This window comes from Lepisma saccharinum, chromosome 6 (assembly GCF_977018435.1).
Source record: "Lepisma saccharinum chromosome 6, izLepSacc3.1, whole genome shotgun sequence".
Classification (NCBI taxonomy): Eukaryota; Metazoa; Arthropoda; class Insecta; order Zygentoma; family Lepismatidae; genus Lepisma; species Lepisma saccharinum.
The window spans coordinates 80,549,349-80,563,337 of record NC_139234.1 but is presented as its reverse complement, the minus strand read 5'-3'; the positions used below and the strand labels follow the sequence as shown (position 1 = coordinate 80,563,337).

The 13,989-nt window shown below is 38.2% G+C and overlaps 1 protein-coding gene across 9 annotated transcripts in view; it reads right to left on the bottom strand.

Annotated features, from left to right (window-relative positions):
• The window catches only part of rdgB (retinal degeneration B), a 336,815-nt gene that overhangs the window by 5,663 nt on the left and 317,163 nt on the right, over nt 1–13,989 (bottom strand). For 3 of the 9 annotated variants that reach the window (XM_083124208.1, XM_083124211.1, XM_083124212.1), the window contains one exon: nt 6,903–7,053. The exons of the other annotated variants lie outside the window; for them this stretch is intronic. Coding sequence is in view for 1 of the 3 variants with exons in the window: in XM_083124212.1 (XP_082980338.1) it covers nt 7,035–7,053 (19 nt within the window). In the remaining 2 variants the exon portion in view is untranslated. The remainder of the gene's footprint in view (nt 1–6,902; nt 7,054–13,989) is intronic. 9 annotated transcript variants of the gene reach the window in all.

The following is a 13,989-nucleotide window of genomic DNA, read 5'->3' as shown; positions in this document are numbered from 1 at the left end:
AATCAGTCTTGATTACTTTCCACAAATAGAGAGTAACAGTTCATAGCACTTCGAAAGTTGAGGTAGTAATTTCAACTCCACAAAGCTTATTTTTTTTATTAAAACAGATAACTCCGCGAACAACGACATGGTTTTAAGTCTCAAATATTTTTGTCCGTACGTGAAAGAAATAGTTTAAATCTCAGGACAATCCATGGGCATCCGGAAACGGGAGAAGGTGACAGGGGGGGGGATGCCCCCATGAAAAATAGATCTTACCATAAACTTACCATTACACGCATATATTGCCTTTCATTCACAGTAATTTATGTTAATTATTGGAAGGGTGGGTGTTGTAGGAGCATGAGAGCTTCAATTTTAATCAGTGTTTCTTTGAGGAGGCAGCACTATTAAGGGGGGAAATGGGTCTCGTTTGGCCCCCCTGGAACAAATGACCATGCTTGCCCCTCCTTGGAAAAAATTCTGCGAACATCCATGGGCCAATTATAATAATAGTGTAATCCATCTCTTAAATGGACGCATCTTATATTATGATAAAATGATATTGTTGACGGAGTTATTTCTGTATATAGTCTCTCCGATCGCATAATGCTCTTGCCTTATAATTAAGTGGTCCTGGGTGGATTCCCACCCAGTGGAAGGCCAATGCACACTCGTTAGGACTACAGTTTAAAATGGAGATCTAGTGACAATTAGCCTTTTTGAGCATGTGGAATTAAAAAAAAATCACTACTGGATTTTTTGCAATTTTCTTCTTTAATTTGCCTGCCTCATTATAGGTCTGTGAGACCCTCCAATCAAGCTTTCTTTCCACCATTTCTTCCTCTTCTTTGAAATTCATGCAAGTTAATCATAAGAACTGCATAACTGATAGTGAAAATTTATATGTTGGAAGAGAACTTATAAATTACACTAATTACATCAGTTCAGTAATTCTACAGATTTTTTCCAAACCTACAAAACTGTTACATTAAAATTTGGTCACCTCGGTATGGTAGTGATTGTAAATACTCGCTATTAATTAGAACAAATTAAAAATTGTTATTTTAGATACATTGCATTATTTGAAGATGACAGCTATGTAAAAAATGTGATAGAATAAAGAAAGTGGCACATCAAATTACCCGCGGAGTGGTTATCGCAATGCGCTAAAATGCAGGGGTCCCGGGTTCGAATCCCGGTCTGAGCATGGGTGTTTTTGTGAGTGTCCATTCATAACTTTCATCATATCATCATTGCGATTAGCCAAAAGTGAAGAAAAGCAAAGTAATTTTTATAAAAATTAATCAATCAAACATAAAATTTCGCTGTCTTCTTTCCTGGTATTGCACTGTGGACCCAATTAAAAAAGTAGATATAATTTCGTGCGTATCTGGAGAAAGCAAGGCGAAGAAGTTTTATTTTTTTATTGTTTATTACTTTGATCATACCCAGGCCGAGGATGTGGAGGGCCGGTGCTGACAACATCAAGAACTCACTTCCATTTATGCACAGTTTCAGTTAGTCTATAACCTTTAGCCCAAGTCATGTCAGATGGTTAGTTAATAATATAACAATCCGTGGTGCAACAGCCCTTGAAGGACCTTGGCCTATCTCCCGACTGCCAGTCTCCCTCCACAATCTTACCTGGAGGTGTAGAGTTCTTCAACCAGTAATGGGGTGACGTGAGGTCAGCATGCCGAACCCCCAGCCATTATAGGAGATTTTCGAGACCGGATTACGCTACTCACTCGTAGGTCACCAATTTCCTCAGGATGGTGGGTTGCCACCGGCCCTATACACAGGCCGAAAATTCCCGGAGACTGAACCCAGGACTGAACCCATGCCGTCCCGCAGCCACCATCCAAAGCAAGGTGCCTTAGCCCGCACGGGCACGGAGGAGGACCAGACGGTTAGTTATATTTTTTTAAATATCTTTCCACATTCTAAAAATCTTTCTTTCTTCAATATATGGTTGCTTTCGAAGCAATTTTTCCCCATTGAAGGCTGGGAGGTGCAACCCTCCAAATCGTCCTAAATTCTGATTAACTCTTGATCATAAACCAGTGAGTATCCCATAAAACTTACTAAGCCTGTTGACTGCTTCTATTCATAGCAGTGTTCATTAGAGCAGTCATAGGTTGAACTTCGCCCATGAATAAAGAATTTCTAATTTCTAAGATCATATTTTAAAAAAAATGTTCTGATAGTATCTTTAGCTTTCCAATGACAAAATTAAGAAAGAAGAAACAAAAGCTTAAATTGATTTCATTCAACAGGATATTTGCTCAAATTTTCGTAAACTTAGTTACCAGACAAAAGTTTCACTAAATGACATCAAAGCTTGTTATGAGATGAAGCTTGTGAACTTTCTAGTATTGACAATATTCACAAGTAAAATATGCATGGAGTGAGGACCAGCCTATACTTACAGAATCATTTACACTTCCTAATTGTATATATTTATTGAATTTGATTGGGTGGACAATTGGGTGGGCACAGGAATTTTTGGGTGGGTGCTTACCCACCCGTGCCCACCCCTGTCGCCGTGCCTGCATAATTCAAAACATTACCCCAGTTCCTGCATTATAAATTGTCCACAACAAATCAAAAATGTCTTGCTTCTGCTTCTTTCCTTTGTTCAAAAACCTATTTTTAGTGCACTACTACAAAAATTTTCTTTTTTTCCAGAAATTATTTTCAGGATTTACAGGTATTCCAGATTGGTAGACACCCAGAACACTGCATTTCCAGATGGTAGCAAACAAAACACACAGCAACTTAGGGCAACACATGTACTACAATTTCGAAAAAAAAGTTCCGGGGGGACTGGAATAGGAAAGCAGAGATGAGGTAAATCACAGAGTTTCTGATGATGCTAATTGTCACAAAATTTGAACATTTGAGCTGAAATTTTTCACTGCTTCTAGATGCTAGAGAGAATTGGTCCTTAACTTCCACAGACAGAATAGGGTGAATATTCATTAACGCTGAGAGACATTCTGGTATTCTGACTATGATTGGCCAGATCTGGACCCAGATATTTTCAGAACCGGAAACCTGGGTTTGAAATTTATGGCGATCCCTAGTTCTGATGCCCCTTTGGTGCACCTCTGCACGCAGGGACAATGCCACATAAGAGGGAGACAAAGATATTAGTCTGAACCCCACAATGCCTGAGAAAAACTTTGTAAAATTTCACACTCAAGCATTCAACACTGTCAAACAAATAAGTTAATATTCTGTGAATTGGTTGTTAGTATTACAGAATTAAAATGGTGTGTGCAATTTGGTAATTGTGATAATGTTTATTTCAAAAGAAGTGTATACAGGATGTCTACAATTCATGAAAACAAAATTCCCTGACTTTTCCATGTTTTCCAGACCAAGTCACCAGGGCAATTCACGTATCTACATCCATATAAGAAGGTCACTACATTTTTGATAAACACCACACTTAGAATCCCCCTTAACCAAGTTAAAAGTAGTAACATGAAGGACACTGGATAAGGGCATCAGGGGTGAGCTTTTACATAATAGTTGACTAATAATAATGACAAAGAACTTTTAAAAAAATAAAAATAAAAAGCAACAATTATAGCATAAATGATACAATTACAGTAAAATTTAGTGATATATGTGTTAATCCTAATATCAACCAAACACAACCCAAATATTGCAACAAGAAAGTGGTAAATGCCAATAGCCATTTATTGCAGTAGGTTTCACTTGAAAATGCAATTTCTACTATAACTATCAGTATTATCAGTATCAGTAATACTCAGTATACCAAACTGAAGTATAGCTAGTTCAATATTCCTTCTTCTAAAACCTACTACGACTACTACAACAAAAATGTAGATTTTTCCAGAAACACTGCAAATTTTCCTGATATTTCCATGACTTTTCCAGAAAAGGTAAATTCCCTAACTTTTCCACGACTTGGTGGACATCCTGCTACCATATTTATGTATGTATAATGCGTAGTACAATTCAAGTTCAAGAAATGGCTTTCTTATTTGTAGGTCGTAAAGCTGTTGCTATGCCGATCAAGAGCGAATGACATCATTCCTACTCAGTGAGTCACCTCTTACTATATGGACCAAGACGAGAATATTCTCTTGTGTATACAATGAGTCACCAACCCATGCCACCTCCTCCCTTTCCAGGTCCATACCCAAGGGGGCAGCTAAGCGGGCCTGCCCCCACCCCCTCAAGCCATGAAATATTTTCATGAGAACCTATAAAAACCTACAAAAATAACACGGACAATTTTTAAGATTTTGCAAGAATTTCTGTTTTCTTCTTTCTTAAATGAATATGTTGTTTCTGGAGAGAGGCAGACTCCAGAAGTCTGCAGTCTACTATATTTATTAATTTTAGTTTCATAACCATTTATGTGAAGGTACAAAACGTCCCAATTTGGTCGGGACAGTTCAAGATTTTTACTCCCTGTTCTGACTTTTTTTTGAACTGCAGTCCTGATGATAATTTTTTTGGTTAATTTATGTTCAGACATGTTCTTCATTATAAGGATCATTCCATAACGTTGGTGGTCACATACAGGGTACGAATTCCCATGGCGGAAGGGGGATCTCCCACGTTTCCCCCAAAGATCTTGTTCTATTAAAATCCCCCCCCCCAAAAAAAATTCCGAGGGTAAGAGTTTGTGTTATAACAACAAAGATAAGCAATTAATTTTGACTTCAAATATTCTATACTAAGAATAATATCATAAACGCATACAAAGAAGGAATAATAAAGAATGCCTGTGTGTGAATGTTGCATACAACTCTTGTTCTCTCTCTCTCTTCAAGGCTGGTAACAGCATGGGGGCTAAAAACGTTACTTGTACATTCATAGATAAGATTTTAAAATTATATCAAATTGGACTAGTAAGAAATGGAGCCATAGCTGCGAAGATGGTTGTCAATGTCACCCTAGGCCCTTGAAACACAGATATTAGACAGACCTGTTATTTCTCCTCCATTTCTCACCTACTTTCGTAGGGAATAATTCAATAGGAAAGTAATGTTTTCTTAAAATATCTAATTTTTTGTCCCCCCATCTAGTAATCTTTAATTTGCAATCGAGTCTCCAGATTTGAACAAATAACACACACTGCTTGAATGAAGATGATATGGGATGTACAACTGAACCGACTACCCTTTTATTAGCCACATTTCTTGAATCCTAAGTTTTCTTTTCGTCGGATTCAATGGAAGAGTAGGTACATAAAATTTATTCAATGTCTAAGTATGCCAGTTACATCTACGGGGGGGGGGGGGGGGGATGATGCAAATTCGGTGCAGGGGGTGCGAAAATCTATTCTCGTCCTGGGTGCTGAAATCTCTAGCTTCAACTGTGATAAGGAAATGTTTCCTTTCGAGAGACCATTAATAGATTTACAGCATTATAGAAACATACCACAATAAAAGTATGAAAATTTAATTATCATTATTAAGAAAGAGCAATACTTAAATAAAATCTAACACTTATTAAAAACATTTCACTTATCTTTTAATTTCTTGACATTTTGAACCAGTTGTTAAAGGAATTAATTTGCTAGTTTATAAATGTAGCAAATTAATTTGTTTATATATGTTTATAAATACAAATATATATAAATAAATTGATTAATCAATGCTATTAATTAATTATTTAATAATTGTCATATGACAATAATATATAATCATCACCACGGTTTCGGGCTTGCCCCCCCCCCCTCAAAAAATCCTGGGTACGGGCCTGTCCCTTTGCCTCCACTGTGTATAGCATCCCAATGCGTTCACTTCTGTACCCACCTTCTTTATTCTGTAGTAGAAGAAAGTGAAATCAAAATTATGTTGTGGAAGGTATTTTCTATTATTTCTTGCCGAACAAATACCGCTGATGCACATTCTGTGTGACAGGAGGTGCATGCTCGAATTCTGGCAGAACGATGCCGCTTTTGCCAGTGTTGCAAAACTTTGTTACAAAATTTAGTGTTAATAGTGTTTTTATTTTTAATATTATTACTACAGAAATCCAACCTTGTAATTTGTATTTGCGCGTATATGTTACATGCACTGCCATAGTGAAAACATGTGTGCTTTCATGTTGGTTGTCCGAATTATTCCATGCATAATATGCATAACAGATTTTAGGGGCAACAATTTTGTAAAAAAATGCACATTATACATGAGTAAACACGATATATAAGTGAATTAAAGGAAGGAGAGTCAGAAGGGCTATATGTAGGAAACACTTACCAGACACCGGAAAAGTTCAAAATTTCGTGGCTGCATCTTCAGCTGTAGAAAAACAGCTTTTGGAAATGGAAGTGAGTGTTCAACCTGTGAGAGGCAGGTACACTGCATATCTAGAAATCTAGAGAGATCTGAAACTGGCAGGTATAGAATGAAGTTCTAGTTGATACAGAAAAACAAGGTTTTCTCAACAGGCATTCAAGAAGTGAGGCCTGTATGTGAGTGTGTATGTATGTGTGCGTATACACATACAAGTTTGATTAAAGTATTGTTAAACTAAGTTGTCCAGTCCAGTCCACCAATCACTTACTCAGCAACCAATTTAGCTGGTGAAAGTTGTGTGTGAACACTGTGGACACACTGATATGTGTGTGAATCAATGTAACCTTAACGGAAAAACAAATACATAAGCCAGTAAAAATATAATTGAAAATAACAATTTGAAATGTGTAAACTAAAATACAGGACAACTAAAATATGCACAGGAAGAAACTCAAATATACTAACTTGCAATTAAAAAAAATGGTTGTTATTTCCCTACTTTGCCTATATTACATACAAATTAATCTATTATGTATTCACACTAAGGCTGTGCAGTGTCTACAACAACAACTATGACTGACGAACACATCAAAGTGCAAATTACAACACCGACTGTCACAGGTGAAAATCTACCTTCATTTAGAACATTCCAGTAAAGATGATTGTCACACAAATGTATGATGGTCAGCTGCTATTTGGCGCATTAACTACTCTAATATGTCTGTAAAAGCTTCTATCACATATTCCAAACATCACACACATTTGCTACCTTGAAAACGGAAACCTGAAACAAAAGGACAAACCTTAACTAACTTTTTGTGCTTTTCTGTGCTGGTCCCCCGTTGGGAACTAAAGAAGTTAAAAATAAACATTAAATAAAAATTTATCCATTTCTTCCATAAAAATCAAATATTACTGATAATAGTATAACCAAAATCAATAATTAAAGCCACGGTATTTGATTGTCAAATTTGAAACATCTTTTTATTTTCTCAATGTCACACTACGAAGATTTTTCAAAATTTCTAAAAAATCCCCCAAAGAACCTCAAAATAGTGTGTGAATTCAAACAGATGTAATGTATATGAGGTAGTTATTCATGGTATTAAGGATAAAAATGCTTATTTTAAAAGCCCTTGAATTATTATATGCAGTTCTTGGAAGCTTTTTTTTTAATCTTGAGTGGTAGACCTAAATAAAAATTAATTATTCTTAACACAAGGCTAAGCCAATACTGATGGATTGGTATCAGCCAATACCCAATATCAGTGGTAACAGTTTCATAAATTATTGGTTCGAATTTCAATCAGCAATGATACTTTCAGTACTTTTCTGGAGACAAGGTATTCCATGAAAGCGCAAAATGTCAAATGACGTGCAATTTTCATTCAGGCTAGACTGATGATGTGGCCAAAGTGTTTAAAAATTAAATTACATATATTTAAATATTCTGATTAGCTATACATATTTGCAATAAACTGGAAACATGGGAAGCAAAGACCTTTAAATTACTTTCTGTTTAAAAAAAGAGTAAACACTATTTGACTGCTAGTATAAGGGCTGTACCAAAAGTAATTAAAAAATTGGCATTTTTTTTATTACTGACGCAGGTAGTTCAAATGGATGATATTCATGCAGTGCACTTTGGGAAGAAACAACATGAAGTACACCAAACAGATTTGCAGGTGTTAAGGAAAGCGTATGAGAAGCCTTCTTACAGTGAGAAAATTTGCGATATTTTATACACACATTTCTTAATCATACCTTCAATCACTTCAAAAACATGCACAAGGTATATCCGGCATGTTTTTAATGCAGGATCAAATATATGTGCCGAAAATATGGCAGTGGATGTGATTTCACTAGGGCTGAGCCAATACCAATTTATACATACATTGGTATCGGCTGATACCAGTGGTTTCAGTATTGGAAAGTAGCAGTTGGAATTTATATACAGATACCTGCAGATACTTTCCCAGCATTTTTGTTTTCGCAGAGTCCACAAAAATGCAGCGCAACATTTTTGTGGAGTCTTAATTTCTTGTAAATGATGCAAAATTTGAAATTATCATTTACTTTGCACCAGCATTCTAAGAAAAAATGAATGCTGTGTGTACATATCAGTTGTTTAAATATTTTGTTGTAATTCTCGAATACAGAAGGTCGTTCGGGATCTCTGAGGACAATATTGGAAGGGTGATAAGTTCATGAAAACCCATGTCGCCACCAACGATCATGCTCAATTGGAAAACAAGCATTCCGCGCTATAGCCCGACAACGTAATTTCCATTGCAACAGACTTTTCCGAAGAGTTATCATGTCCAACTTTTCCCACTCCTCCTGACAGTCTTTCCAGAGGCCATTGAGAGTGCGTGGACGTCTCTTTCCTAAGGCCCATTTTAGGAGTCCAAATGCACAGAAGTCCATGGGTGACCCATCTGGCGCCTTGACCGGAATGTCGCTGTAAGGAATTGCACGGATGCCAGTTTCCACCTCCATTCGCTGTAAGAACAGACGAGTCGAACGGGAGGTATGGCTGGATGCTTTATCTTGGTGCACCCAGACCTGGTATTTGGCCTCCCCATACAGTGCCGGGATATCTATGTTATACATGGGTGTTAAAACCTCATCCTGATAGTACGTGGAGTTCACCTTCACATTATTAGCTACACGGCGAATTGCTAGCTTGCCATTATAGCAGTATCCAGCGATGATCATGAAACCCCGGGGAAAACTTTCCTGGCATTCTCGATACAATGTTTGATAATTGTTTTTGTCGCGAGGGCGGTAGTAAATCGCGCGGGGTTTGTGACAGTCACTAAGGTAGACATATGCTTCGTCTAATGTCACCACATTTTTTCATCTCTCCCCTGCAAGATAGGTCTCATAGAGCTTTCTAGCGTTCGTGCGACGTTCCGCAATGTGACAAGGCAACAGCTTGTGAACTCGCCGCTTATGCCGCATTTCTAGTTGCAGGTCCTTCTTGATTATGGTGTTCACTGTTGACACAGACATTCCCAACTTACGTGCGATACTCCTTTGGGGGGCAGGGTTACCTCCTGACACAAGGGCCTTCACTTTTCTCACTATGTCCGGTGTACGACTCGTAGCTGCTCGTGGATTTGCCTGTTTCTTCCCCTGTGGAATTAGGCCCAGTCGGCCTTTGCCTTTTTTGTTCAATACCGCACCGATCCCGTTCTTCGATATCACAAAACCACGCTTCTTGCACATTCCTTTGATTGCCGAATAGCTATATTTAGCACCGGAAAGGGCTGTTATGTAGCCCTCCCAGTATGGTTCAATTTTCTTCGGCATCGTATAGGTAAATGGCAAAACACTCTGCACACGCGTTCTCGGCACTGACGTGACTCAGCATGCACCGTTTGGATGGACTGACGTTGATAACAGCGCCGCCAGCGGCTTTCAAAATCGTCACCAGAGATCCCGAACAACCTTCTGTATTTTAAAGCAAGTTGATGCATATAATTGAAGTGGAATATTTACATAATATTAATCATATTTTGAACAACTTTTGTTACAATTTTCAAGTATCGGTATCGGTGGGAATCGGTAAGAGTATTGGTAGTGGTTGAAAGTGGTATCGGCTCAGTCCTAGATTTCACACAATGAATATCATCCATTGCACATGTTGATAGAGCAACTCTCCCTCTGTAGTAACTACTCTCGTTCATTGTTTCATGGCATGCAGAAGCAATGTACCATCATTAACTTCTTGATGATGGAGAGGTGGAAGATGTCTGACAACCACAGAAGAACTCTGAATGCTTATGGACATGACACTATTGATAAAAGTAATGTTAACAGATGGATGAAGAAGTTTGAAGAAGGGGAAACCAGCAGATTAACCAAATCAATGAGTGGACGAATTGATTCGAGCAGTCAGACAAATCTCAATCCATGTGCTAGCTGGAGAACTGCACCATGATCACAATGAAATACAGAAGATGATGGAAGGCTTAGGGTATTGAAAAGTGTGTGCACAGTGGATACCATAGTGGTTGACACCTAATATGGAGTTGAGAAAGGTGAAGGTCTGCTCTGATACTACAGTGCTTTTCACGGTCAAGTTGGTTGTGGAGTGGTGGCTAGCATGTCAGGCAGTGAGAGCGCATCTGCCAGCACTTAGACCCACAGCTTTACCCTGACCTTAGCACTGGATGTGTTAGTGCTTCAGTATCCGGATAGCTGGTGTCCAGTTTGCATGTGTTTATGAAGTGTTAAGGTGTTAACAAGTGTTTTAGACTTTTCCACTTCCTGCTCAGTAAGGCTAATTGAGACTGGATCTACAGTTTAAAGTGGGATCCAAACCACTATATGCCTCCACGGCTATTACTGGTCCCTTCTGCAGTCTAACAATGCCACACTATACGTACTATTTAAAATAATGAATTTTAATGTACAATTCTTATGCCATTATGAATTCTCGTAGGGAAGTTAGAGGCGTTTTGCAGAAAATGCCCAGATGTTCTTGCTCCACACAGAGACAGTGTTCAAAAACTTGTGAACAAATTTAGGGAAGCAGAGTCAGTTCTTGATAAGAAGTGAATGGTGAAACAGCATGTGCTTACTGAGGAGAAATTAGATGATGTTGGAGCATGATTGGATTGGACCATACCCCTTAAAAATCCCTCCGGTGCCTTGTACAAGAAACAGACATTTTCATGACATCTGCTTGGTGAGCTACCAAGATTTTAAACCTGAAAGAAAATTTCAGGAGAGAAATTGAAGCAATTTCAGAAGAGGAACTGATACGTGATAGTGAACATTCCCCAAAAAATGCAGTAAATGTGTGGAAGCAGGAGGACAACATACAACACCTCTTGTAACAAGGTACGTGCTCATTTTCATTGTAACTGTCAATAGAATTGTACAAGCATATTTCATTACATAGCTAGTGGTTCCCGTTACGTGTATGTTGCTTCCAGTTTGCTGGCAGACATGCTCTCACTGCCCGGCATGCTAGCTGCCGCTCCACAGGTGACTTGACCATGACAAGCACTGTAGAAATGTTTGAAGTCAATGGAGACACTGTTTCTTTTTTGTTTTTTTTCTTCAATCTAGCGACAAGGAATGAAATGTGAGCATATATTTATGATCCAGAAATGAATAATCGGTCCCCCACACCTCTTATCCAAGGCATAAGAAGGCTGTGGAGAAGTGGGTACATAAGTGCACACCTGAATTTTTCAAAGAGCATTTGCGCAAATGTATTGTTTTCAATGGTGACCATTTGAGTAGTATCTTTGTACAGAGAATGACCTATGTCAGTTAACGAGAAAGCTATTACTATTAGTGCAGCCCTCCCAGTATTTATAAAGAATAATGGCATCAAAAGTTATGTTTGCACTTACAGCACAAGAAAGCATACATTTTTTGATTGAAATCTTGAATTTAAAAAAGATAAGAAAACGTGAGGACATGGCTTTCAATTAGGATGGATCCACTTGCATGCAAAAATATAAATTGTGCATATAATTGATATTCACCTTTTAATGCAGTTAATTTTTACCCATCTCCAAATAGCATGCCGAACAACATTCAATACATACAGTTCTTGAACAGTCACGGACAGTTCGGGGTTGTAATAAATGCATTGACTTTTAATGGAATTGTTACAACCCAGCAGTGTCCGTAACTGTACAGGGTGTTTCACTCGCTCTCAGCCCCTGATTTTCACTTATAAAAATCAAACTATTGGTCATAATGTAATGAAATTGACTACAGACATACCTTGGTGTGCGAGAAGCATGGTGACATCATTGGAGATGGCGCCACAGTCTCTCTATCCTTGCGTGGGCATGCGCATGCATCTGGGTGATTCTGACGTTAAATGCTAATTGCACAGACCTGTGCTTTCAATGCGAGTTCTTGGCCCTGCTGTTGTGATGCATCTGACAGTGGTTCATGTTTGTTCGGTTAAAAGTTCATGCTTACAATCAGTGGTTCGTGATTACAGTACAGTATGGTCGGAACTCAGTGGAACAGCAGCTGAAAGGAAAGGTCTATCGCAAGAAGCCACGGTCAAGACAGCATTCGGCGGGAAATTGATGCTGTGACTCCTGATGCGTTGGTTGCTACCTTCTGTAACATGCAGAGGCGTGTGCATGCATGCATTGATGCTAATGGCGACCACTTCCATCACTCGCTGTGACGTCACCATGCTTCTCATACACCAAGGTATGTCCATAGCAAATTCCATTACATTATGACCAATAGTTTGATTTTTGGAAGTGAAAATCATGGGACAAGAATGAGGGAACACCCTGTACAAGAACTATCACCTCTATCTACTTTTCCACAATCTGGAAAAAACAGTCATTTGTTTTTCATAGCTGTCAAAATAAATCTGAACCATCCACTTCTTCCATGTCAATTCTACCTAATATTTACTCGACTTCACTATTAGGAGACTCTTTTATTCTTTATTTGCTTTGTGAAGACATACTAATTTACAATCCTGTAGCATTAAATGTTAAAGCTCAGATAGACAAATGTATGTAAGTACTGAAATGAGTGATACACATGGTTGGGTTAGGTCTCAGACCTCACCCAAGTAACCACAACTGTTGGGCTAACGTCAGTTTTTATGTGGGAAAGGTTGGCAATTACGTTGGTTGGCAAATTGATGTTGGTCTTACATTGGGCCAACGGTGGTTGCGCACATTTGCCCAACCATGGAAAAGCAAGTCAAAATCTGTTTTAAAAACAACTTTTTTCATGCTAAGACAACTTTCAGGAGTATGCTGTAAATTCTAGAGTGTAAAATAAGTGACATGTAACAGTGTTTTTTTTTCGAATATTTCGTTCACAGCACATACTGGAAATATAATATATTTGTAATGAAAGTAGAAGCTATTTTTAACTTGCAGTCACTCACCAGTACTTTGTCAACTGCCATGGATGGAAGATATGATGGTAATTGCTTATTGTTTCTCTCTTTAGCTGTGGCAGAACAAGAACATTCTTACAGGTATTCTTGTGAAGGTGGTTAAACAATGTTATGTGCAGACTAAATTCCATGAAAGGTGGAAAACTAAGTTCACTCTAGAAAATTTTTGTGCTACCACTTGAAGGTACGGTGCGCTGAAAACAATGATACCATGTGACTGAGAAAGTTCTGTGCATATTTTTTTATTTCCATAAATAATTTGTACTATTGTTTACATTTGGCCTCGCAATAAATTATGTAATATCAGAACACAAAGCTATCCATTCTTTAGTTTTCAGTACGTTGGGCCAACGTAAGAACCACACATTGAGCCAACGTTGGAACCATGGCCAACATTACCATTGCCCAATGGTATGTTTTTATGTTGGGCCAACCATTTTCAGTACGGTTGACCAAACTTTTGGTTACTTGGGCAATGTGTTGCTCAAACCAATTGTTGAGTGAAACTAAAGAGAGAAATTCCCATTGCAGGGAGAATTGCTCAAAGGTATGGAAATCATCAGCTTGGTAGATGGATAGTAGATATTTTAAGAGTTGTAAAATTCTGAATCTCGATTTTAATTTTTTGAGCCTTTTGAAAACCTCACTTCATATTGGTAATACAGCATGTTCAAAAAGTGATGCAACCTTATGGGAAATCTCATGAATTGTTCTGGTTTCGTTATAGGTGCTGAATAACTGAGCAGCCATGGGCTAGACGTTGCAACAGCGTATATTCATTGTGACAGAGTGCATCCGCACCAGCAGTTA